This window comes from Macaca thibetana, chromosome 10 (genome assembly GCF_024542745.1).
Source record: "Macaca thibetana thibetana isolate TM-01 chromosome 10, ASM2454274v1, whole genome shotgun sequence".
Lineage (NCBI taxonomy): Eukaryota > Metazoa > Chordata > Mammalia > Primates > Cercopithecidae > Macaca > Macaca thibetana.
In genome coordinates this window covers 64,245,725-64,271,073 of record NC_065587.1, presented here as the reverse complement: position 1 = coordinate 64,271,073, position 25,349 = coordinate 64,245,725, and the positions used below count along the sequence as shown (strand labels likewise).

General features: G+C 46.0%; 2 protein-coding genes across 13 annotated transcripts in view; one reads left to right on the top strand and one right to left on the bottom strand.

Annotated features, from left to right (window-relative positions):
• LOC126964247 (reactive oxygen species modulator 1) overlaps nt 1-25,349 on the top strand; it is a 186,771-nt gene that overhangs the window by 159,897 nt on the left and 1,525 nt on the right. For 5 of the 11 annotated variants that reach the window (XM_050807198.1, XM_050807194.1, XM_050807196.1 and 2 more), the window contains exon 2: nt 25,305-25,349. Coding sequence is in view for 1 of the 11 variants with exons in the window: in XM_050807195.1 (XP_050663152.1) it covers nt 25,305-25,349 (45 nt within the window). In the remaining 10 variants the exon portion in view is untranslated. Of the gene's footprint in view, nt 1-25,273 lie in introns of those variants that run through there. The other 6 variants (XM_050807201.1, XM_050807203.1, XM_050807204.1 and 3 more) reach the window with 3 other exon arrangements.
• On the bottom strand, nt 55-25,278 carry NFS1 (NFS1 cysteine desulfurase). Of its 2 annotated transcripts, none has more exons than XM_050807156.1 (13): nt 25,058-25,278; nt 24,373-24,482; nt 23,575-23,691; nt 22,251-22,334; nt 15,650-15,802; nt 14,227-14,320; nt 13,074-13,208; nt 7,304-7,461; nt 6,771-6,876; nt 6,610-6,691; nt 5,863-5,946; nt 4,708-4,797; nt 55-770 (listed from the first exon to the last, which is right to left on the bottom strand). In XM_050807156.1, the coding sequence occupies exons 1-13, from the start codon at nt 25,179-25,181 to the stop codon at nt 707-709; spliced, it is 1,401 nt and encodes a 466-aa protein (XP_050663113.1). In that variant the 5' UTR covers nt 25,182-25,278; the 3' UTR covers nt 55-706. The 2 variants fall into 2 exon arrangements, with proteins under 2 accessions (XP_050663113.1, XP_050663114.1); XM_050807157.1 differs by having other exon boundaries at nt 25,085-25,278.

Sequence of the window (25,349 nt, the reverse complement as noted above, 5' to 3'; positions counted from 1 at the left end):
GGCGGTCTTCTCCACAATTCCACTTCTCCCTCAACCTCTCATAAAGCCACAGAGTAAATAGAAGGTGAGTTTATTTTTCCAGTCTTGAAATTAACAATTTTCAAGGAAACAAACTATTAGAATAACTGGTGGACTCATAGACATATTTCCAGCTCCATTAGGTCAAAGGAAAGGAAAGAGGACAAGGGTAGAAAGGAGACAAGCCCTCTAAGAAACTGTCCGTTCCGTCTGACTGCAGTCAATATGAAGAGATACCCTTTGGAGCTACAGAAAATATTAAATTGAAGTGGATTATGCTTGCTGTTAAAGAAGCTGGTCCAGCCGAGCAGCAGCAGAAGACGAAGACTCAAATGTCCATGCAGAGCATCATGGTCCCTGACCAGAGACTTCTGGTTCCTCTTGCTCTCCTCACCAAGAGCACAGATGTGTCAAGCAGCAATATGATAACAAATGTCTCTATGGCTTCAGGATGAAAATGTCCACACACTGTAAGACCTGAGAAGAAATGGGGAGTGCTCCACACCCAAGAAGCTGAAGCTAGGGAAAGACAGTTTCCTTGTGTTTCTGTCATAGAGGTGGACTGATGCTGAAGTCAACTGGTCTATACCAATCTGGAGCATCCACTAGGCATAACAAGGTGTCTGGTTGTGTATGGGTTGGTGAGGCAGGAGGGACCAGACCAGCACAAAGTCAGGGCCCTATTCTTCTAGTGTTGGGTCCACTTGATGCTCTTGAGGTCAATACCATCCTGAACCATCTCCCAGAGAGGGCTGCCAAAGAGAAGAGGCATTAAATGAGTGAGGGCTTAGACAGGAAGTGGACAACATTGGCACCAAGGCCCTGAGCAATGGCTTGCTTCCTTCCGTCCCTGTCTGTCCTCTGCCTCTTGCCCTGGTAGACCCTAACACAGGTGGTTAACAAGTCTTTCCCAGCTCCTTGTAAGTCCTTGTCAGCTCTCCTGAGAGCTCTCCCCAACTGCCAACAAACAAGAATAACTAGGTTCCTCAGGCTCAGTTGCAGTGGGGCCCTGAGCCAATGGACACCAAACATGGTCATATTCCTGAAGCTCTCATCCCACTTGTAAGAGGCTTATGGCCATGGTTTCCCTTGGAGGAACCAAGACCCTTGAGACTTGTATAAGCATCTAGTTTCAGCCTCGCTTCAAATGACATGTATAAGCAGCTAGTTTCAGCCCACCGCATATTACCCGCTTTTCAGCACTCGTTTCTTGGTTTTGTTCTAGTTCCCAGTTAGGGGTGGAGCTTAACCCTAAATCATCTTGGTATGCTGTGCCCCTACCCAGTTCTTGCCAGCTTCATCTCCCCAGAGTTGGCCTGTGCTTCCAATATCCAAAAGAATTCCTTGGATCTTAGACCTGAGCAACCCATCTCACACAAAAGCTGCTGCTAAGAAATCTCTGCCAAGCTCTGATCAATCCCCAAGCAGAAGCTTGGATATCTTGGATAATGTTTCCAGACCAGATATTACTTCAGTGTGCTATGAATATGGGATTTTATGATTTAGATTTCATCAGGTAATTTTATCAAATTTCATTATATTCTTGACATGTCCCTCTCCTTTACACTAAACATTCCCAGAATGCCTTTCTATTCATGAGAGTTTCCATGGCCCTTAAAGTTAGCCATCTCCTTCTGTCCTTCCTCTTTAGGGAAGGCCACTTATTATTATAGGCTCACAAAATAAGACTCTGAGAGCTAATGGGACCAGGCTGCATTCAGTTTGTAAAGGGTCAGAAGGAAGAGGGCGCAGATGCTGAAGTCACACAGATAGGAAATAAAAGTCTTTGCTGGCCGTGTAGTCAGTAGAAATGCCTTTTCAGTGTACCACAGAATACCAGAAAGCGAGGCCAAAGGAAGGATCCTGCAGTTGAGCAATGTAGACACTTAAGCAATACTGCTAGACCCTACAAAGAAAAATCCAGAGCACAGAAAGGCCTGGAAAGCTCATAAAGGGAAGCAGGGTATATACCTGAAACTCCTCTCTCTACCAACTGGACCAACAGAATTCTGAAAGTCAAGGTTAACTAAGACAGAGCCAGGCTCTGAAAAAATCTAGAGGTGTCAAGGTTCCCAGGAGGAAGATGAGTTCTGTGGCTACTAGCGGAAGCTCTGGTGCCAGCTGACTGGCCAAGAATCTCATTACCTTTATAAACACGTTTATTGATTGACTGATTGATTGATTGATTGAGACAGTCTTGCTCTGTTGCCCAGGCTGGAGTGCAGTGGCACGATCTTGGCTCACTGCAGCCTCTGCCTCCTGGGTTCCAGTGATTCTCCTCCCTCAGCGTCCTGGGTCGCTGGGATTACAGGTGCATGCCACCACGCCCAGCTAATTTATTTATATATATATATATACACACACACACACACAGGTACATATACATATACATATATATGTGTGTATATATTTTATATATATATATATATATATATATATATTTTTTTTTTTTTTTTGGCCTGTGAATCCATATCCTAAAGAGAGTTTTCCTGGCCAGGCGTGGTGGCTCACGCCTGTAATCCCAGCACTTTGGGAGGCCAAGATGGGCGGATCACGAGGTCAGGAGACAGAGACCATCCTGGCTAACATGGTGAAACCCCGTCTCTACTAAAAATACAAAAATTAGCCGGGCATGGTGGCAGGTGCCTGTAGTCCCAGCTACTCAGGAGGCTGAGGAGGGAGAACGGCGTGAACCCAGGAGGCGGAGCTTGCAGTGAGCCGAGATCGCGCCACTGCATTCCAGCCTGGGCAGCAGAGCGAGACTCCATCTCAAAAAAAAAAAAAAAGAGAGAGAGTTTTCCTATACTTAGTCTATAAACCATTAATTATGTATTGATAGTGCTGCAATGACAACTATTAATACAATCAATAGAGGCTGGGTGTGGTGGCTCACACCTGTAATCCCAGCACGTTGGGAGACCGAGGCACACAGATCACGAAGTCAGGAGTTTGAGACCAGCCTGGCCAATATAGTGAAACCCCGTCTCTACTAAAAATACAAAATATTAGCAGGGCGTGTGCCTATATTCCCAGGCTGAGGCAGGAGAATCGCTTGAACCCAGGAGGCAGAGATTGCAGTGAGACGAGATCGCACGACTGAACTCCAGCCTGGCTGACAGTGTGAGACTCGGTCTCAAAAAAAAAAAGAAAAGAAATACTATCTGTAAAAATAATGAGGGACTGGGCACAGTGGCTTATGCCTGTAATCCCAGTACTTTGGGATGCCAAGGCAGGAGGATGGCTTGATCCCAGGAGTTCAAGACCAGCCTGGAAAACATAGGGAGACCCCCATCTCTACAAAATATATATATATATATATATATATATTTTTTTTTTTTTTTTTTTTTTGAGACGGAGTCTCACTCTGTCGCCCAGGCTGGAGTGCAGTGGCACGATCTCAGCTCACTGCATGCTCCGCCTCCTGGGTTCATGCCATTCTCCTGCCTCAGTCTTCCAAGTAGCTGGGACTACAGGCGCCTGCCACCACACCTGGCTAAGTTTTTTGTATTTTCAGTAGAGACGGGGTTTCACCATGTTAGCCAGGATGGTCTCGATCTCCTGACCTCACAATCCGCCCTTCTCGGCCTCCCAAAGTGTTGGGATTACAGGCGTGAGCCACTGTGCCCGGCCACAAAAAATATATTTTTAAAATTAGCTAGGTGTGGGGGCACACAACCATAGTCCTAGCTACTTGGGAGTCTGAGGCAGGAGGATAACTTGAGCCCAAGTGTCCAAAGTTACAGTGAGCTACAACTGTGCCACTGCACTCCAGCCAGGATGACAGAATGAGACACTTTCTCTAAAGATAATAAAAATCATAATGAAGAATACTACCTGGGCCAGGTGCAGTGGCTTGTGCCTATAATCCCAGTACTTTGGGAAGCCAAGGCAGGAGGACTGCTTGAGCCCGGGAGTTTGAGACCAGCCTGGGCAACATAGCAAAACTCCGTCCCTACAAAAAATACAAAAACTAGCCAGGCATGGTGGCACATGCCTGTAGTACCAGCTACTTGGGAGGCTGAGGTGGGAGGATCACTTGAACTTGGGAGGTGCAAGTTGCAGTGAGGTGTGATTGTGCCACTGCACTCCAGCCTGGATTACAGAGCAAGAACTTGTCTCGGGAAAAAAAAAAAAAAAATACTAGCTGCATTACCTGTATTCATCTAGTTCTTTATTTTATTATTATTATTTTTTTTTTTGAGATAGAGTTTGGCTCTTGTTGCTCAGGCTGGAGTGCAATGGCATAATCTTGGCTCACCGCAACCTCCCCCTCCCAGGTTGAAGCGATTCTCCCGCCTCAGCCCCCCAAGTAGCTAGGATTATAGGGATGCGCCACCACACTCGGCTAATTTTTCTGTATTTTAGTAGAGACGGGGTTTCTCCATGTTGGTCAGGCTCGTCTCGAACTTCTGACCTCAGGTGATCTGCCCACCTTGGCCAGCCTCCCAAAGTGTTGGGATTACAGGCGTGAGCCACCGCGCCCAGCCTAGTTCTTTAGTTTTTAAAAACGCTTTCTCATTGTGAAAGCAAGTAGCCAAGAAGATCCACTTTCTTGCTTTGTGGAATCTCTAAATCCTAAAATCCAAGTACTCTTGAACTTTGGTATTGACAGTGTAAACACATAGCCTAAGGACAAGAGGGGAGACAGCAATAGTTTCTTCCAGAGGGTCTCTGATACAGTATGTATACCTCATTTCTCGAAGACGCTTCACATGCTGAATGCATTTCTCCACTGTGTAGTCCACTTCCTCCTCTGTAGTGAAGCGGCCAATTCCAAACCTGAAAAAAGGCACAGGAGAATGGCTCCCCATCAGAGCTCTGGCACTGGGATAAATTCATTCCGCAAATAATCACTAAAGATCTACAACACAAAAGATATGGAGAGAAGAACATGGTCCTTCCTTTAGGGCAGAGTTTCTCAGAACATGGTATACAGATCGGCCAGGCATGGTGGATCATGCCTGTAATTCCAACACTTTGGGAGGCCGAGGCGGGTAGATCACATGAGGTCGGGAGTTTGAGACCAGCCTGGCCAACATGGTGAAACCCCGTCTCTACTAAAAACATAAAAATTAGCTGTGTCTGGTGGCACATGTCTGTAGTCCCAGCTACTCAGGATGCTGAGGCAGGAGAATTGCTTGAACCTGGAAGGCAGAGATTTCAGTGAGCTGAGATCATGCCACTGCACTGCAGCCTGGGCAACAGAGTAAGACTCTGTCTCAAAAAAAAAAAAGAACATGGTCTACAGATCACCCACATTAAAATCACCTGAGATGTTTTCTATTCCTCCCCCAGACCTAGTGAATCAGACCATCTGAATGTGGGACTCAGATATCATATTTCCCAAACTTCCCAGGTGATACTCAATGAAGTCTGAGAACCACTGCTCTATAAACTTTCACAAGGTTATGAGAAGAGATAAAGAGAACTAGATTGAGAAAAACTTCGGGGTGGAAAAAGAAAAAAAATTGTAACAGGAGATGAAAAATGTAAGAGAGGCCGGGCGCGGTGGCTCAAGCCTGAAATCCCAGCACTTTGGGAGGCCGAGGCGGGCGGATCACGAGGTCAGGAGATCAAGACCATCCTGGCTAATACGGTGAAACCCCGTCTCTACTAAAAATACAAAAAACTAGCCGGGGGAGGTGGTGGACGCCTGTAGTCCCAGCTACTCGGGAGGCTGAGGCAGGAGAATGGCGTAAACCCGGGAGGCGGAGCTTGCAGTGAGCTGAGATCCGGCCACCGCACTCCAGCCTGGCCGACAGAGCGAGACTCCGTCTCAAAAAAAAAAAAAAAAAAAAAGAAAAGAAAAATGTAAGAGAATGCCTTGCAGCTCAACTCACTGACCTGATAGAAGAGTGCGCTAAATCCTCATCAGTGCCAATTGCTCTGAGGACATAAGAGGGCTCCAGGGATGCAGAGGTGCAGGCACTGAGGAGAGAGACACGAGCCTTGTTAATTTCATCATCCACATCTGCTTTTAGTCACAAACCCTCAGTCTTGTTCCCATCCCCCAGGGCCCTGGAGTCATACCCTGGAAAAAACAAGAGACCTTCTAATCTGGCAGAACTAAAGGACCTGATGCTACCCTGCACATCCTAGATGTGTGAACCTAGCTCCTCTGGCCCCCATGGTGGATGACTTCCTTGAGCAAGGATGCTGGCAAAGTGTGACAGCATGATACCACATGGGTTTGACAAGAAGAGGCAGCAGAGGACCATGTGCTCACTTCCCCAGGACACAATACACCATCTGCACCAGCCTGAAGGGCAGCCAAACACTTAGTGGCCTTTGGAGCATCTTCAATTCTGGAGGTCTGTAACAGAACTGCTAGTGTTACCCCAAAACAGAAACATACATCCCCTGGGACCATAAAAGGCACAAAATTCTACCCCAGGAAGCCTTCCTAGGGTGGTAAACTTCAGTCTGTACCCAGCTACCCAGCCAACCAAAAAAAAAGAGGCACTTACAAAATGACCTTTACCCTTAATCAAGAGCTCTTATGCCTATCATCTCCACACTGGGAAGCTTAATAGCCTATATGACTCTTCTAAGTGGCCCTGCCGCAGGCCCTATCTATGCCGTCCAGCTCACCTCCCTGAGGATAAGGCAACGTCCTTCAGTGCCATCAGCAGACTCTCCCCTTCCACATATGCAAAGGAGAGGTTGATACAGCCTGTAGGAAAGAAATACTGTGAGAGAGGTCTCAGAGTCTCAGCCACTACCAGAATGAGGATAGAAGAGCAAGTCCATACCGGGATAATGGTGCTCAGGGTCCCCATTCATCACCACATCTGGAAGGCTCTTCATTATATTCTGTATCAGCCGCTCTGCTAACTTTGAGATCCGCTTGTGGTCATACTAAGGAGCAGGTAGGGAAGGATTAGGCAAAAACCATCAACCAGCTCAGAAAGACATAGTTTGAGAAACCCTTCTCCTATAACCGGAAGTGACTATGTATCAGCCCCACCTATCATCCTATGTACTCATGGAGAACACTGTATCTCCAGTACTGAGCATAGTGCCTGGTATGCAAAAGGCACTTGATAACTGGACAAAGGGTTCATTTACTTATCCAGAAATAAATGAGCTGATAACTACTAAAAGGCCATGGGTTTTGGAGCTCATAATGCCTCCCTCAGAACAAGGTAGGTAGCACCAGGACAAGGAAGAGTTTTCTTAAGCCTTCTCTCCCTGCTGAAATCTGCCTCAGTCATGCTGAGAAGCCTCTAAATAGGAGACCCAGCGCAGGGGAAGAAGTTGTGGGAGGGAACTGCTCTCCCCATACCTCCATCTCTTGCTGTGCCACCTCACACGCAGCCCCCAGCCCCACCACTAAGGGTGTGGGCACTGTCCCAGACCGCATACCCCGCTCCTGCCCCCCTCCACTCTGCAGGGCCTCCACACGCACACGGGGCCGGCGACGGATGTAGATGGCACCAACCCCTGGGAAACAAAGTTTGTTACAAAAAAAGAGAGAAAAGTAGATAAAACAAAATATATCTTTCCAAAGAGATCAAAATATTATTTCAACTTTTCTGTAAGCATGAAATTTTTCTAAATAAAAAATTTTAAGGGAAAAGAAGAAACAGCAATAAAAGCATAGTATTTAGAAAATTATTTAACATCTGGAAGATAAATGCCAGAAGGAGTAATGATCAAAATGGTTTAAAGTAGCTCCCTATGCTATATGAAATGCCATCATACATTATAGTATTATTCGTAATAGCAAAAAGACTGGAAACAACTTAGATGTCCATCATCAGGTAATGGTCAAATAGATTACGACATGTCCATACAATGAAATACCAAGCAGGTGTATAAAAGAATGAGGACGCCGGGTGTGGTGGTTCACACCTATAATCCCAACTTTGGGAGGCCAAGGCGGACAGATCACCTGAGGTCAGAAGTTTGAAATCAGTCTGGTCAACATGGTGAAACCCTGTCTCTACTAAAAATACAAAGATTAGCCAAACACGGTAGCAGGCGTCTGCAATCCCAGCTACTTGGGAGGCTCAGACACAAGATGAACCCAGGCGGTAGAGGTTGTAGTGGGCTGAGATCATGCCACTGCACTCCAGCCTGGGTGACGGAGCAAGACTCCATCTCCAAAAAAAAAAAAAAAAAGAGGAAGCTTGTTCTGAACTGATACCATAAAATCTCCAAGATACATTGTTAGAAAACTGGTGAAATTCAAATAAAGTCTGTACTTTAGCTTTAGCTTTAAAAAAAAATGTATTGGCCAGGTGCAGTGGCTCACGCCTGCAATACCAGCACTTTGGGAGGCCGAGGTGGGCGGATCACCTGAGGTTGGGAGTTCGAGACTAGCCTAATCAACATGGAGAAACCCCGTCTCTACTAAAAATACAAAATTAGCCGGGCATGGTGGCACATGCCTATAATCCCAGCTATTAGGGAGGTGGAGGTTGTGGTGAGCTGAGATGGTGCCATTGCACTCTAGCCTGGGCAACAAGAGCGAAACTCCATTATCAAAAAAAAAAAAAAAAAAAATGTATTATGGGCCGGATATGGTGGCTCACACCTGTAATCCCAGCACTTTGGGCAGTTGAGGCGGGCAGATCATGAAGACAGGAGTTTGAGACCAGCCTGACCAACATGGTGAAACCCCGTAATTACTAAAAATACAAAAATTAGCTGGGTGTAGTGGCACGTGCCTGTAATCCCAGCTACTCAGGAGGCTGAGGCAGGAGACTTGCTTGAACTTGGGAGCCAGAGGTTGCAGTGAGCCAAGATTACACCACTGCACTCCAGCCTGGGTGACACAGCAAGACCCTGTCGCAATAAAAAAAAAAAAAAAAAGACGTATTATTAGGTGAAAAATGCAAGATCAAAACAGTGAGTACAGTATGCTATCATCTGGATAAAAAAGATGGGTGGAGAAGCATATACTTGTTTGTAAACACATAGGTGATTGTAGAAAAACCCAAGAAATTGCCTTCCCATAACCAGAGAAAATCAGAAAAAAAAAAGAAAGAAATTATCTCCCCAGAAGGGAACTGCATAGCTGGAGGACAGAGGTGAGAGGTAGACTTTTGTCTGTGCCTTTTTTTTTTTTTTTTTTGAGACAGAGTCTTGCTCTGTTGTCCAGGCTGGAGTGCAATGGCGTGATCTTGGCTCACTACAACCTCCACCTCCCGGGTTCAAGTGATTCTCCTGCCTCAGCCTCCTGATTAGCTGGGATTACAGGCACCTGCCACCACACACGGCTAATCTGGTATTTTTAGTAGAGATGGGGTTTCACCATGTCGGCCAAGCTGGTCTCAAATTCCTGACCTCGTGATCCGCCCGCCTTGGCCTTCCAAAGTGCCGCAATTACAGGCATGAGCCACTGCGCCCAGCTGTCTGTGCACTTTTTATAGTTTTTGAATTTTGAACCACATGAATATTACTTTTTCAAAATAAAATCAAAATTTAAAAAAAATTGGTGAGGCATGGTGGCTCATGACTATAATCCCAGCACTCTGGGAGGCCAAGGAAGGACAATCACTTGAGACCAGAAGTTTGGGACAAGCCTGAGAAACATAGTGAGACACCGTGTCTACAAAAAAAAAAAAAATTAAAATTTAGCTGGGCATGGTGGCATGCACTTATAGTCCCAGCTACCCTGGAGGCTAAGGCAGGAGGATCACGTGAGCCTAGGAGGTCAAAGCTGCTGTGAGCTATGATTGTGACATTCACTGCACTCCAGGTTGGGCAACAGAGTGACCTTGACTCAAAAAACAAAAAACTTAAAAATGTGTATAACCTGTGACTAAACAAGCCTAATTACAGAAATTTTGTGCCAAAATATGAGCATGAGCGTGCGAAGTTATTCACCAAGTAATCAGGGCTTCTGAATAGAATTGGCACTTGACAGTTCTTCTCCCACACAGAAAAACTGTTTATGCTGAGAATGGAGGTACTATAAAAATTAAGGCAGTGGTTTCCAAATTTATTATGAAGGACACCAGATTTTAAATAAACTGGGTGCAGTGGGTCATGCCTGTAATCCCAGCACTTTGGGAGACTGAGGCAGGAGAGTTGCTTGAGGTCAGGAATTCAAGCCTGAGTAACATAGTGAAACCTCTATCTCTACAAAAACTGTTTTAAAAATTAGCCACGCATTAGGCCGTGAGCGGGATTACACCTGTAATCCTAGCACTTTGGGAGGCCGAAGGGGGCAGATCACCTGAGGTCAGGAGTTCAAGACCAGCCTGGCCAACATAGTGAAACCCCATGTCTACTAAAAATACAAAACTTAGGCCGGGCACGGTGGCTCACGCCTGCAATCCCAGCACTTTGGGAGGCCGAGGCGGGTGGATCACGAGGTCAGGAGATCGAAACCATCCTGGCTAACACAGTAAAACCCTATCTCTACTAAAAACACATACACACACAAAAAAAAATTAGCCGGGCGTGGTGGCAGGCACCTGTAGTCCCAGCCACTTGGGACGCTGAGGCAAGAGAATGGCAAGAACCCTGGAGGCAGAGCTTGCAGTGAGCCAAGATGGCGCCACTGTACTCCAGCCTGGGTGACAGAGCGAGACTCCATCTCAAAAATAAAATAATAAAATAAAATAAAATAAATAAAATAAAATAAAATAAAATACAAAAATTAGCCAGGTGTGGTGGCAGGCACCTGTAATCCCAGCTACTCAGGAGGCTGAGGCAGGAGAATCGCTTGAACCCGGGAGGCAGAGGTTGCAGTGAGCTGAGATCTCGCCATAGCACTCCAGCCTGGGGGACAAGAGCAAGACTTCGTCTCAAAAAAAAAAAAAAAAATTAGCCAGGTGTGGCTGGGCACGGTGGGCCTGTAATCCCAGCTACTCAGGAAGCTGAGGGAGAAGAATCCCTTCAACCCGGGAGGCAGAGGTTGCAGTGAGCCAAGACCACACCACTGCACTTCAGCCTGGGCGTCAGAGTAAGACTTTGTCTCAAAAAAAAAAAAAAAGAAAAAGAAAAAAAAATTAGCTAGGGTGTTGGTGCACAGCTGTAGTGCTAGTTACTGGTGAGGCTGGGGTAGGAGGGTTGCTTGAGCCCAGGAGATTGAAGCTGCGGCAAGGTAGGATAGCACCACTGCACTCCAGCCTGAGCGACAGAGTGAGACCTTGTCCCTATAAAACAAATGAATAAAATAATGTACTAAACTGTATTTATTAAGAATTATTTCATTTCTCCATTTTAAAAAATTCAAGAATCTTATACTATCTGAGTCTATACAGTTCCCGAATTCAAACAGCAAGTGCTCAAATACCATGTCTGGACAGTGAAGAATACCACATTATCTAAATCTATTTAGATTCTGGGCTTGGAAAGCAGGAGGTCAGATAATGAGGGATACCTGTACACATGTAAGTGTTGATCAGAGCTTCTGATCAATGAGTTCATTGGTGTTTTTTTTTTTAATTTTTGTGAGTACATAGGAGATATATATATTATGGAGTACATGATATTTTTTTTTTAATTTTTGTGAGTACATAGGAGATATATATATTATGGAGTACATGAGATTTTTTTTTGTTTTTGAGAGGGAGTCTTTCCTGTCACCCAGGCAGTGGCGCGATCTCGGCTCACTGCAACCTCCGGCTCCTGGGTTCAAGCGATTCTCCTGCCTCAGTCTCCTGAGTAGCTGGGATTAAAGGCACACGCCACCACACCCGGCTAATTTTTGTATTTTTAGTAGAGATGAGATTTCACCATGTTGATCAGGCTGGTCTTGAACTCCTGACCTCGTGATCCACCTGCCTTGGCTTCCCAAAGTGCTGGGATTACAGGCGTGAGCCACCGTGCCCAGCCCACGAGATGTTTTAACACAGGCATATAATGTGAAATAGGACATGATGAAGAATAGGGTATCCAGCCTGAGTTCATTGGTTTTTATCAAAAAGACTTATCTACAATAAAAGCCAATAAAAGCAACATTTTATTAAAAGATAGAATTCTTATTGAGCTTTTTGAAATAATAGCTCACAAAAAACACTCTTTACAACCTCTGGGAACCCTCAGAAGCCATCTTCCATACTTCCAGAAGCTATTATACCTACTTCCACAAAGTATACACCCAGATAACACACCCTGCAGGTACAAAAAGGATACCAGCAAAGACATCAACCCAAAAAAGGCCCTCACTTGAGAAAGAGGAGTTATATTTTATATTGATATTTTATGGTTACCTTCACAAAACAGAGGACAACAGTCTATTCCTGAGGGTTAAGGGAAAGAGGGATAACTCAAGCTTGAACACATTCCAACAGGACCATAGGGAACAAATAAGTATGCATGAGAGACTTAACAGGGTAACAGACTATGAAGTATTCTAAGAATAAACGCAAAGATAGCTGGGTGTGGTGGCTCATGCCTATAATCCCAGCACTTTGGGAGGCTGAGACGGGCAGATCACGAGGTCAGGAGATCGAGACCATCCTGGCTAATGCGGTGAAACCCCGTCTCTACTAAAAATACAAAAACAGTAGCTAGGCGTAGTGGTGGGCGCCTGTAGTCCCAGCTACTCGGGAGGCTGAGGCAGGAGAATGGCGTGAACCCAGGAGGGAGCTTGCAGTGAGCCCAGATCATACCACTGCACTCCAGCCTGGTCGACTGAACAAGACTCCGTCTCAAAAAAAAAAAAAAAATCATAATCATAATAAACACAAAGAGATGTCAAATCCCATGCAATCTTCCCCTGAGCTATAGCAAGACACTGGGAATGAAGGACTCAAATAGCTGCTCTGCACATCATAGTGGGGAAAACAAGATAGCTGGGCTTATCTAGATAAATTTGATTTGACAAAACCCCTTTCTCCTCAACCAAATTAAGATCTACACGCTTGCTAAGGATTTGTTAAAGTCAGCAAGAAAGAATGGCCTGATGTATAGTAACTGCTAAGGTCTACAAACAGGCAAGTGTTTCTGCCTATTGCTAAATGACATTTGCATTCTACAAGGGACTCTGAATGTACAACTTCCTCTGAGAGCAATAGTAGTCCCAAATGACTCTGACAAACACCTATCAAAGGTCTTGCTGGAAGGTACAGAAAGAACTCTAGAGGGGCTGGTACCTTTGGGACCGTAGATTTTGTGACCACTGATGCTCATGAGATCAATTTTCATGTCATTGACATCAAGTGGGATTTTTCCAACAGCCTGGGCTGCATCAGTATGGAAATACACCTTTCTGGAACTGCAAATCTGCCCTGAGGAAACAGAGGGGAAGACCCACAGCACAATGTTGGAAAGTCATCTGTCACTGTCCCACAGTGCACTGTGAATTATCTCCAACAACAGTAAATGACCTCTGTCAATATTAAACTCCTCCCCTCCGTCCTTCCACCCCTTCTCCCTCTTCTTTTCCTTCTCTCCTCCCCCTTCTTCCTTCCTCCCTCTGTCTCTCAGTAGCTTCCCTTCTTTAGAATAAAAAAGATGAAGGGCAAAACACCAGATCAAAACACTCCTGATACTCTCATGCATACGATTCTTACCACCTCATTAATACCAGTCTTTCAAAATGTCAGATTAGTTTCTAGATCCCTTTTGATTAAAAAAAAAAAAAAAAAAAAAAAAAAAAAGATTAAGAGATCTTTGTGCTAACGTGCCTAAAGAAATTACAGGGTGAGCTCTACGTGGGGATAATAAAAAGATGTTCTAAAATGAAAAAGGGTAGAAGGCTTTTTTGTTTTGTGGTTGGTTTTGGCAGCAACTGCAATAAAATTAAAAACCATAAAAGGTACTAGACCTGGCGGGGCGCAGTGGCTCATGCCTGTAATCCCAGCACTTTGGGACACCAAGGAGGGCAGATCACCTGAGGTTAGGAGTTCGAGACCAGTCTGGCCAACATGGCAAAACCCCATCTCTACTAAAAATACAAAAATTAGCCAGGCATAGTGGTGCACACCTGTAGTCCCACTACTTGAGAGGCTGAGGCGGGAGGATCATTTGAACCCAGGGGGTGGAGGTTGCAGGGAGCTGAGATCACACCACTGCACTCCAGCCTAGGCAACAGAGTGACACTCTGTCTCAATGAAAAAAAAAAAATGGTAATAGACCTAGATTCAAATACTGCCTGTGATACTTACAATGTCCTTGAACAAAGCACTTAGGCTCTCTTTCACTTGATTTCCTAACTACACTCCACAGAGTATTACAGCTCTCAGTCTACTACATCATACAGACCGCCATAGTGGGCAGGGATCAGGGATAAGCCATGATACTCACCTATTTCTGCAATGGGCTGCTTCACTCCAATCTCATTGTTCACAGTCATGACTGAGACCAGGCTAGTATCTGGCTGGATAGCAGCCTCTAGTTCCTAGGGATATGCAGGAGTAAGGTGACTAGATAGTGCAAACAAAGTCCTCCTAAATCAGAATATAGGCAAGCTTCGTCATGAAAAGGAGTCTTACACTACATACCTATCTGAATAGTTAACTAAAAACAGTGACAACACAAAATGTTGGTGAGGATGCACAGACTCTGAATGGTTCATACATTGTTAGTGGGAATGTAAATGTCACAACCACTTTGGAAAAGAATTTGACAGTTTCTGTTGCTCATCACACTAAACATGAAATTACCATACAACCCAGTAACTGTACGCATGGGCATTTATCCCAGAGAAATGAAAATTAAATTCACAAAACATCTTACACAAATGTTCACAGTAACTTTATTCATAATAGCAAAAACCTAGAAACTACCCAGATGTCCTTCAACAGATGATTTTGGTACATCCATAACATGGACTACTACTTATCAATCAAAAGGAACAAACTACTGGCACATGCAGCAAGGAATGAATCCCCAAAGACTTATGATTAGTGAAAAAAGCTAATCAAGGCTGGGCGCAATGGCTCACGCCTGTAATCCCAGCACTTTGGGAGGCTGAGGCGGGTGGATCACCTGAGGTCAGAAGTTCAAGACCAGCCTGGTTAACATGGAGAAACTCCATCTCTACTAAAAATACAAAAATTAGTTGGGCCTGGTGGTGCACACCTGTAGTCCCAGCTACTTCGGAGCCTGAGGCAGGAGAAATGCTTAAACCCAGGAGGTGGAAGTTACAGTAAGCCGAGATTGTACCACTGCAATCCAGCCTGGATGACAGAGCGAGACTTTGCCTCAAAAAAAAAAAAAAAAAAAAAGGAAGGCTGGGCACTGTGGCTCATGCCTGTAATCCCAGCACTTTGGGAGGTTGAGGCGGGCAGATCATGAGGTCAGGAGATCGAGACCATCCTGGTTACCACGGTGAAACCCCATCTCTACTAAAAATACAAAAAATTAGCTGGGCGTGGCGGTGGGCGCCTGCAATCCCAGCTACTTGGGAGGCTGAGGCAGGAGAATGGTGTGAACCCAGGAGGTGGAGCTTGTAGTGAGCTGCACTCTAGCCTGGGCAAAAGAGCGAGACTCCATCTCAAAAAAAAAAAAAAAAAGAAAAAAAAGAAAAAGAAACAAGTCCTCCAGAGAAAAGGAGGACAGTACACACTCAAGGGGAACATGATCTCATTCTCTGCCAGGCCCATTTCTCTAAACTTCATCCTGTTAGATCTATTGCTTCAAGCTCCAGCTAGGGCCCAAAAGAGAAATTTACAAGCTGAAGCCAAGTTCCTCCATTTTTGCTCCTCCTGCCAATAGCCACTCCTACCTTTAGGTCAATGATCCCACTCTTCTGCACTGGGAGGTAGGTGACCTGAAAGCCCTCAGCTTCCAGTGAACGGCAGGAGTCCAAGACACATTTGTGTTCTGTCTGGGTGGTGATCAAGTGCTTTTTCCGTGACCTGTAGAATCGGGCCACCCCCTAGAAATTGGTGGTGATAGATGGAAGGAGAACATACTGAGAGACAGCAATGACTTCAACATCATTTGTAAAGGAAAAATGGGCAAGAACAGTATGCTCCAACACCAGTTCTTTCATACCAACTGAGTATCCTATAATTCAATTCTGAGGCTAACTCTGCAGACTTAGTGAAAACCCCATGGATTAAGGGCTCAATCACATAAGACTGCCCCTAGTTCAGATACCAGACATAAGTCCCAGGGGTCTCAAGCTACCCATACTTCTGCCCAGTCAAATACAAATTCAGGGCTTCCCGAAGCCCGCTCAAGTTCAGTAATTCACTAGAATAAATCACATTTGTCCAAACCCACAGAATGTACAACACCAGTGATTCCTAATATAAGCTATGGACTTTGGGTGATAATGATGTATCCATACCAGGTCGTCAATTGGAACAAATGTACCACTTGATGGAAGATGCTAATAATGGCAGAAGGCTGTGCATACCTGGGGGTGGGCATATATAGGAAATTTCTGTACCTTCCTTTCAATTTTGCTGTGAACCTAAAACGGCTATAAAAAATAAAATCTATTAAAATGATAATAGTATACAGATTAATGTAGGTATTTAAAAATCTGGAGAAATATACAGCAAATTAGCAGTGAAAATGTGTTTAGAGTTCTCTGTATTATTGGAATTTATGATTCATTCATTCAACCAATATTTAGCACCTCCAGTATCCCAAGTAATTTTCTAGGTGCCAGTGATATAACAGTAAACAAAGTCATGAGTAGGTATTACTGTTAATATCAGAAGAAACAATAAAGGTACATTAAAAAATTTCTGGAATTTCAACTATTACAAGAAATTTAAAAAACCATTTATCTCATTTAAGAAAAAAAAACAGTGGCCAGGTGCAGTGCCTCACGCCTGTAATCCCAGCACTTTGGGAGGCCGAGACAGGCGGATCACCTAAGGTCAGGAGATCACCAGTTTGAGACCAGCCTGGCCAACATGTAGAAACCCCATCTCTACTAAAAATAAAAAAATAAGCCAGGCCCAGTGGCACGCACCTATAATCCCAACTCCTCAGGAGGCTGAGGGAGGGGAATCACTTGAAACCAGGAGGCGGAGGTTGCAGTGAGTGAAGAGTGCTATTGCACTCCAGCCTGGGCAACGGAGTGAGACTCCGTCTCAAAAAGAAAAAAAAAAAAATAGGATGCCAGGTGCAGTGGCTCATGCCTATAATCTCACAACTTTGGGAGGCTGAGGCAGGCAATCAATCACGAGATCAGGAGTTTGAGACCAGCCTGATGAACATGGTGGAACCCCGTCTCTACTAAAAATACAAAAATGGCCAGGTGCAGTGGCTCACACCTGTAAATCCCAGCACTTTGGGAGGCTGAGAAGGGCAGATAACCTGAGGTTGGGAGTTCGAAACCAGCCTGATCAACATGGAGAAACCCTGTCTCTACTTAAAAAAAATACAAAAATTAGCCAGGTGTGGTAGTAAATGTCTGTAATCCCAGATACTCTGGAGTCTGAGGCAGGAGAATCGCTTGTACCCAGGAGTCAGAGGCTGCAGTGAGCCGAGGTTGCGCCATTGTACTTCAGCCTGGGCAACAAGAGTAAAACTCTTTCTCAAAAAATAAATAAATAAATATAAATAAAAATACAAAAATTAGCGAGGTGTGGTGGCACGCACCTGTAATCCCAGCTACTCAGGAGGCTGAGGCAGGAGAATCGCTTGAACCTAGGAGGCAGAGGTTGTAGTGAGCCGAGATCACACCCCTGCACTCCAACCTGGGCGACAGAGTGAGACTCTGTCTCAAAATAAATAAATTAATTAATTTAGAAAAAAGAAAATAAAGACTGGGCGCGGTGGCTCATGCCTGTAATCCCAGCACTTTGGGAGGCCGAGGCGGGCAGATCGCAAGGTCAGGAGATCGAGACCATCCTGGCTAACACAGTGAAACCCATCTCTACTAAAAATACAAAAAATTAGCCAGGCATGGTGGCGGGCGCCTGTAGTCCCAGCTACTTGGGAGGCTGAGGCAAGAGAATGGCGTGAACCCGGGAGGTGGAGCTTGCAGTGAGCCGAGATCGAGCCACTGCACTCAAGCCTGGACGACAGAGCGAGATTGTGTCAAAAAAAAAAAAAAAGAAGAAAAAAAAGGGGCTGAATGTAGTGGTAGTCAATGCCTGTAATCCCACCACTTTGGGAGGCTAAGGCAGGAGGATCACTTGAGCTCAGGAGTTCAAGACCAGCCTGGGCAACATAGTGAGACTTAATTTATACTTAAAAAAAAAAAAAAAAAAAAAAAAAAAGCCTGGCATGTAGTCCCAGCTACTCAGGAGGATCACCTGAGCCAAGGAGGTCAAGGCTGCCATGAGCTGAGATCTGGCTACTGCACTCCAGCCTGGGTGAGATCAAGACTGTCTTAAAAAACAGAAAAAAGGAAAGAAAAAAAAAGGGGCCAGGAGCGGTGGTTCACACCTGTAATCCCAGCACTTTGGGACACTGAGGCAGGTGGATCACCTGAGGTCAGAAGTTCGAGACCAGCCTGGTCAACATGGTGAAACCCTGTCTCTACTAAAAATGCAAAAATTAGCTGGGCATGGTAGCAGGCTCCTGTAATCCCAGCTACTTGGGAAGATAAAGCAGGATAATCACTTGAACCCTGGAGGCAGAAGTTGCAGTGAGCCAAGATTACGTCACTGCACTCCAGCCTGGGTGCCACAGTGAGACTCTCCCTTGAAAAAGAAAAAAAAAAAAAAAAAATGGCCAGGCGCGGTGGCTCAAGCCTGTAATCCCAGCACTTTGGGAGGCCGAGACGGGCGGATCACGAGGTCAGGAGATCGAGACCATCCTGGCTAACACGGTGAAACCCCGTCTCTACTAAAAAATACAAAAAACTAGCCGGGCGAGGTGGCGGGTGCCTGTAGTCCCAGCTACTCAGGAGGCTGAGGCAGGAGAATGGCGCAAACCCGGGAGGCGGAGCTTGCAGTGAGCTGAGATCCGGCCACTGCATTCCAGCCTGGGCAACAGCGCGAGATTCCCTCTAAAAAAAATAAAACAAAAAAAAAAGAAAAAGAAAAAAAAAAGAATTAATAGTATCAACTTTGTAGAACAGGACCAGGGAGCGGGGTCCTCGGGGAAGGAGAGGAAGATTTACACTTCATTTTATTTTATTTTATTTTTATTTATTTATTTTTTTGAGACGGTCTCATTCTGTCACCCAGGCTGGAGTGCGGTGGCGTGATCTCAGCTCACTGCACCTTCTGCCTCTCGAGTTCAAGCAATTCTCGTGTCTCAGCCTCCCAAGTAGCTGGGATTATGGCCACCATGCCTGGCTAATTTTTTGTATTTTTTAGTAGAGATGGGGTTTTCCCATGTTGCCCAGGGTGGTCTCGAACTCCAGAGCTCAGACAACCTGCCTGCCTCAGCCTCCCAAAGTGCTAGGATTACAGGTGTGACCGAATGCCTACACTTCATTTAAAATTTTTCCATTGGTTTTAAAAAAACACACCACATGTGACAGAATTATTTTTCAAAAACTAAAAACTTAAAAGAAAATGTGCATCTCCCCCCAGAGCTTATAAAAGAATATTACCTTTAACAGCAGAACACAAAGCCAGGTGCAGTGGCTCAAGGAAGTAATCTCAGAACTTTGGGAGGCAAAGGCAGGAGGATCACGTGAGCCCAGGAGTTCAAGACCAGCCTGGGCAACATAGTGAGACCTCCATCTCTACAAAAATTAAAATAACAAAATTAGCCAGGCACGCAACTACACGCCTGTAAGCCTAGCTACTTGTGAGGCTAAGATGAGAGGATCGCTTGAGTCCAGGAGTTCAACGCTCCAGTGAGCTGCGATTGTGCCACTGCACCCCAGCCTAGGTGACAGAGTAAGACCGTGTCTTTTTTTTCTTTTTTTTTTTGAGACAGAGTTTCGCTCTTGTTGCCCAGGCTACAGTACAATGGCGCCATCTCAGCCCACCGCAACCTCCGCCTTCTGGGTTCAAGGGATTTTCCTGCCTCAGCCTCACAAGTAGCTGGAATTACAGGCGTGCGCCATCACACCTGGCTAGTTTTTGCATTTTTAGTAGAGATGGGGTTTTACCATGTTGGTCAGGCCTGTCTCGAACTCCTGACCTCAGGTGATCTGCCCATCTCAGCCTCCCAAAGTGCTCGGATCATAGGTGTGAGCCACTGGGCCCGGCCGAGACTCTGGCTTGTTAAAAAATAAATAAATGGGCCGGGCGCGGTGGCTCAAGCCTGTAATCCCAGCACTTTGGGAGGCCGAGACGGGCGGATCACAAGGTCAGGAGATCGAGACCATCCTGGCTAACACAGTGAAACCCCGTCTCTACTAAAAATACAAAAAAAACTTAGCCGGGCGAGGTGGCAGGCGCCTGTAGTCCCAGCTACTCGGGAGGCTGAGGCAGGAGAATGGCGTGAACCCGGGAGGCGGAGCTTGCAGTGAGCTGAGATCCGGCCACTGCACTCCAGCCTGGGTGACAGAGCAAGACTCCGTCTCAAAAAAAAAAAAATAAATAAATAAATAAATAAATAAATACAATAAAAGCAGAATATTAAAACATATAGGCCAAAATTATAACTTTGTAAAAATGGTCTGTGCATGAGGACAAAGAACATAAATGAGAAACATGTATAATTGATTTATACTCTATTTTATCCCAAAAAGTATTTACATCAGTAATGTAAAAATGGTTGCGGGGCACTTTGGGAGGCCAAGGCGAGAGGATCATGAGGTCAGGAGATCGAGACCATCCTGGTTAACATGGTGAAACCCCATCTCTACTAAAAATACAAAAAATTAGCCGGGCGTGGTGGCAGGCGCCTGTAGTCACAGCTACTCAGGAGGCTAAGGCAGGAGAATGGCGTGAACCCAAGAGGCAGAGCTTGCAGTGAGCTGAGATCATGCCCCTGCACTCCAGCCTGGGCGACAGAGCAAGACTCTGTCTCAAAAAAAAAAAAAAAAAAAAGTTGTGGGATGGTGATGGTAGTTCAAAATGTTACAGTTGTTTAAAAAATTTCATTTAGATGACATTTCACCACCCACACACCTTATTTTATCTCAGTTATCCATGATGTAGATTTATTTAATAACTTACAGATTATTTTACTCTATCAATTATGGAGATTAAAGGAAACACCATCACAGGTACTCTTAGCGATCCTTGACCTATAGGTTTGGAATCTGTGGAGACTTCCAAAGAAAATATTTTCAAAGTTTTGAAAATGCTCTCCATCAGAAACCATCTCCACCTTTGGAGGAACCTTCACCCTGACTCTGTGGTCTCTGCAGTCCCAAGGAAAGACGTCTTCCTGCTAACATGATCAGGCAGAGTGCTGATGACCCTGAAGCCCGTCCTAGGCCTCCTACATTCAGGCCAAGGTCAAAGAAACCAATGCTGGAAGCACAGTTCAAAGACAAAGATGAGACTGAGTGGAGCCAGAGTTCAAACTACAGCAGGCCACAATTTATCAGAGCCTTGGCATTTACTCAAGTAATCCTGGCAACCAGGCCCAGTGAAATGTGATTATGTTCTATGAAACACCAACATGACTACTAAAAGTATCATTTTCCTTGCATTAGCACCAAAGATCTTTTATGTACCAAGGACAAAATGACTGATCCCAGAATGGGAGACCATGTGAATGCCTGCGGAGGGCACCACAAAGACAAGCACTTCAAAATGGAGATATCTAAAGAAACAGGAGGAACTTCTTGCAAATAGATCTGATTAGAAAGAAAAAGAAAGGCTGAGAGGAGGGCAGCCTTGAAATCACACATATAACTTGTTGTTACTAGATAAAAAGAATGGAGAAAGGCTGGGCATGGTGGCTCACACCTGTAATCCCAGCACTTTGGGAGGCCAAGACAGGCGGATCATGAGGTCAAGAGATTGAGACCATCCTGGCCAACATGGTGAAACCCCGTCTCTACTAAAAATACAAAAATTAGTTGGGCATGGTGGCGGGCGCCTGTAGTGCCAGCTACTCGGGAGGCTGAGGCAGGAGAATCACTTGAACCTGGGAGGCGGAGGTTGCAGTGAGCCGAGATTGTGCCACTGCACTCCAGCCTGGCAAGAGTGAGACTCTCTCTCAAAAAAAAAAAGAAAAAAAAAAAAAGAATGGAGAAACGGTTCAATCACCATTATCCACTCTCTGAAGTAACTGCCAGACAAATGGTTAATGGCCTGAGGGCCACCTCCTTTGCTATCCAATTACCTCACTCAACTCAGACCAACAGGAGGAAAGACTTAAGAGTAGACTGCAAAGAGTTAAAGGAAGCAACAAATCAGAAAGAGTGTAAGCCGTCTCTTCACAATAGGGTGGGGATGGGTGGCTGTGAAATACATATACGAGTCCAAATGAGGTGGACGGACACTATCTCCCAGGTCAGGAAAGCCCACATATGCCCTCTGGTTCCCTTCTCTTACCTTAATTGCTATGTTGTTGGATTCAGTAGCACCACTAGTAAAAATGATCTCACGAGGGTCCGCTCCAATCAGAGATGCTACTTGCTGCAAGTCAAGAAACAGAGATATATAACATCAGTTCCCCAGGCAGAAATAGAGCTGCAGACACAGGTGGGACAGCCCTGGAGCAAGAAGAGCTCCACTGCATTCACCAAATTGCCCTGGATGAAGCTCTGCACCTACTAGAATCAAATTCTAGTTATATCCCAGATCCCAGGCTCTTTTCCAGCCCAATGCAAACTAATAATTTTTTTTTTTTTAATTAACTATTGGCCAGGTGTGGTGGGTCACCCCTGTAACCCCAGCACTTTGGGAAGCCAAGGTGGAAAGATCACCTGAGGTCAGGAGTTGGAGACCAACCTGGTCAACATGGTGAAACTCCATTTCTACTAAGAACACAAAAATATTAGGCCGGGCACGGTGGCTCACGCCTGTAATCCCAGCACTCTGGGAGGCCGAGATGGGTGGATCACCTGAGGTCAGGAGTTCAAGACCAGCCTGAACAACATGGAGAAACCCCATCTCTACTAAAAATACAAAATTCCCCAGGTGTAGTGGCGCATGCCTGTAATACCAGCTACTTGGGAGGCTGAGGTAGGAGAACTGCTTGAACCTGGGAGGCGGAGGTTGCAGTGAGCCAAGATTGTGCCACTGCACTGCAGCCTGGGCAACAAGAGCAAAACTCTGTCTCAAAAAATAATAATAATAAATAAATAAATAAATAAAAATACAAAAATATTAGCTAGGCGTGGTGGCGTGTGCCTGTAATACCTATTACTTGGGAGGCTGAGGCAGGAGAATCACTTGAACCTGGGAGGCAGAGGTTGCAGTGAGCCAAGATTGCGCACCACTGCACTACAACCTGGGCAACACATGTGAAAACTCCACCTCTTAAAAAAAAAAAAAAAAAAGAACTATTGAGCTCTTACTACTTATAGTACTTCTTACTTATCAGTGTTGTGTTAATAAACACTTTACCAACATGGGCTTATTTAACCCACCCAGTAACCCTACAGAGTAGAATCTCCATTTTAAATGTGAGGAAATTTTAAATGTGAGGAAAATAAGGCTTAGAGAAATTAGATAACTTGCCCAAGTCATTTAGCCAGGAAATATGGGAACTAATCAAATGCCTGCAGTCAAACTCCAAGGCTGCTCTCTGAATCTCTTCCAGAAAGAATCCAAAACCACTTCTACATCCATGCACACCTACCAAGAAGGAAATGCCTCCCACAGGCCACTGCCCCGTCTGACCTTAGAACTTCCTAGACTCCTGTGTACTAACCTGGCGAGCACGTTCCATGGCTGCCTCACTCTCCCAGCCATATGCATGTGTCCGGGAGTGTGGGTTCCCATAGTAGTTGATTAGGTAAGGGAGCATGGCATCAAGCACCCGGGGGTCCTGAGCACAACAGAACAGATCATTTTCCTTGAGACCATAGTCAATTCAGGTCCCCCTCCACCCCTCAGACCTGCCCACCCTGCCTCAAGACACTCTGAACCCCTCAGGCACTGCCTAGAGGAGGCCTCAAACATTCTTTTGTTCCCACAAAACTACCCACCAACTATCAACCTAATACACTCCCACTCACAACCCATCCCAACTCAGATCGTTCTGCCTCCCCTCAGGTAGTCTACAAACACTGCCTTGTTCCGACATCTGTTTCTGCTGGTGTTTCCATTCCCGCCAGGCAATGTGATCTACAAGGGGCTGGGACAGGACAGGGCCTAGGCAAATACCCCTTGTCACACACTGGTGAAAACTTGCATTAGTCTTTTAACCCATTTAAAACTTGTCCAAGTTCACACAGTTACTAAGTGGTGGTTCTGCTCATTCCAGAGCCCATGCTTTCAACTACTACGATAGAGCCTGCGCTGAAGTGATTTGACCAAGGTCAGTCGCTGGTGAGTAGTAAAGCCACTGCCAGTGGCCTCAAATTTAAGCCTCCTGACTCCTGGCTCAGTGCTTTTTCCAGCACACCTTCATGGCTCTCACTTCTCCAGGGATTCAGCCATTGCTTTGCGTGGTCACGCCCATCATTTACTTCCTAATAAACAGCCTTGGGAAAAGCTCCATCCTTACCAGAGGAGTTGTAGCTTGTACATCCATATAGAGAGGTCGCAGCACTGGCCCCGCCTCCGGGGCAGCGGTTGTATCTGCGGGAACAGCAGACTGAGGAGCATGATCTCCAACTGACAAAAAATGGAATGGAGTGGCCAAGTAAGACCGAAGGCAACTATGAACGCATGGCATCCAAAGGGCAGAAGGAAAAATCTGGCTGGGGGTGAGATAAGTGTAAGGGATGCTGGGGTCGAATCTCAATGGAAAGAAAACAGCAGAAGATACCTGACACGCTGTAAAAGGAGGTAAAGGAGAGGGAGAGAGGGTTCCTGGAGGGGCTGTTGAGGTGATATTCAAATGGCCTCCTAGGGAGGAAGACTGTAAAGGGCCAAGCCATTTAGAAGGAACGTGGAGCCAGAGTAGGTGCAGCCCCTTCTGACCGAAGCTAACGGTCTGCACGGGAGCCCAGAGCAGCATCTGTAACTTGGCCAGGAGCGGTCTGAAGGACGCGCCTCCACGGCTCTGGGGGCCTGTCGCGCAGGGTGCGAGGGGTGGTGCGCCGGGGTCAACCGTTCGGGGACCCGCCTAAGAAAGTCTGAGGGATGTGTCGTTTGAGAGAAAGGGTCAGAGAGTCTGGGCAGCAGGGTGGACAGGAAGGCTCCGGAATATTCAGTTGCGTCGCCGCGCGGAGGGGACAGGTCCGCACCTCCCGGAGAGCGGGACCCGAGCGTACCGCGCAGGCGCAGCCCCCGAGTGGGCGCCGCGGGCTTCGGCCCTGGAGCCGCTGTCACCGCCACTGCCGCCCGCCTCCAAGCGGCTCGGAGCAGCATGGTCCCGCTGGCAGAGCCCACCTTCCGAAGCTGCTACGGTCCTGGGCCCCAGGCTCCCGGAAGTGCTTCCCCGCGATCCGGAAGCGATTCATCGGGCCTCGAGCGCCCTCCCAGTCGTTTTCCGGGAGAGACGTAGAGCTGAGCGACCGAGGCCGCGAGCTAGGTGAG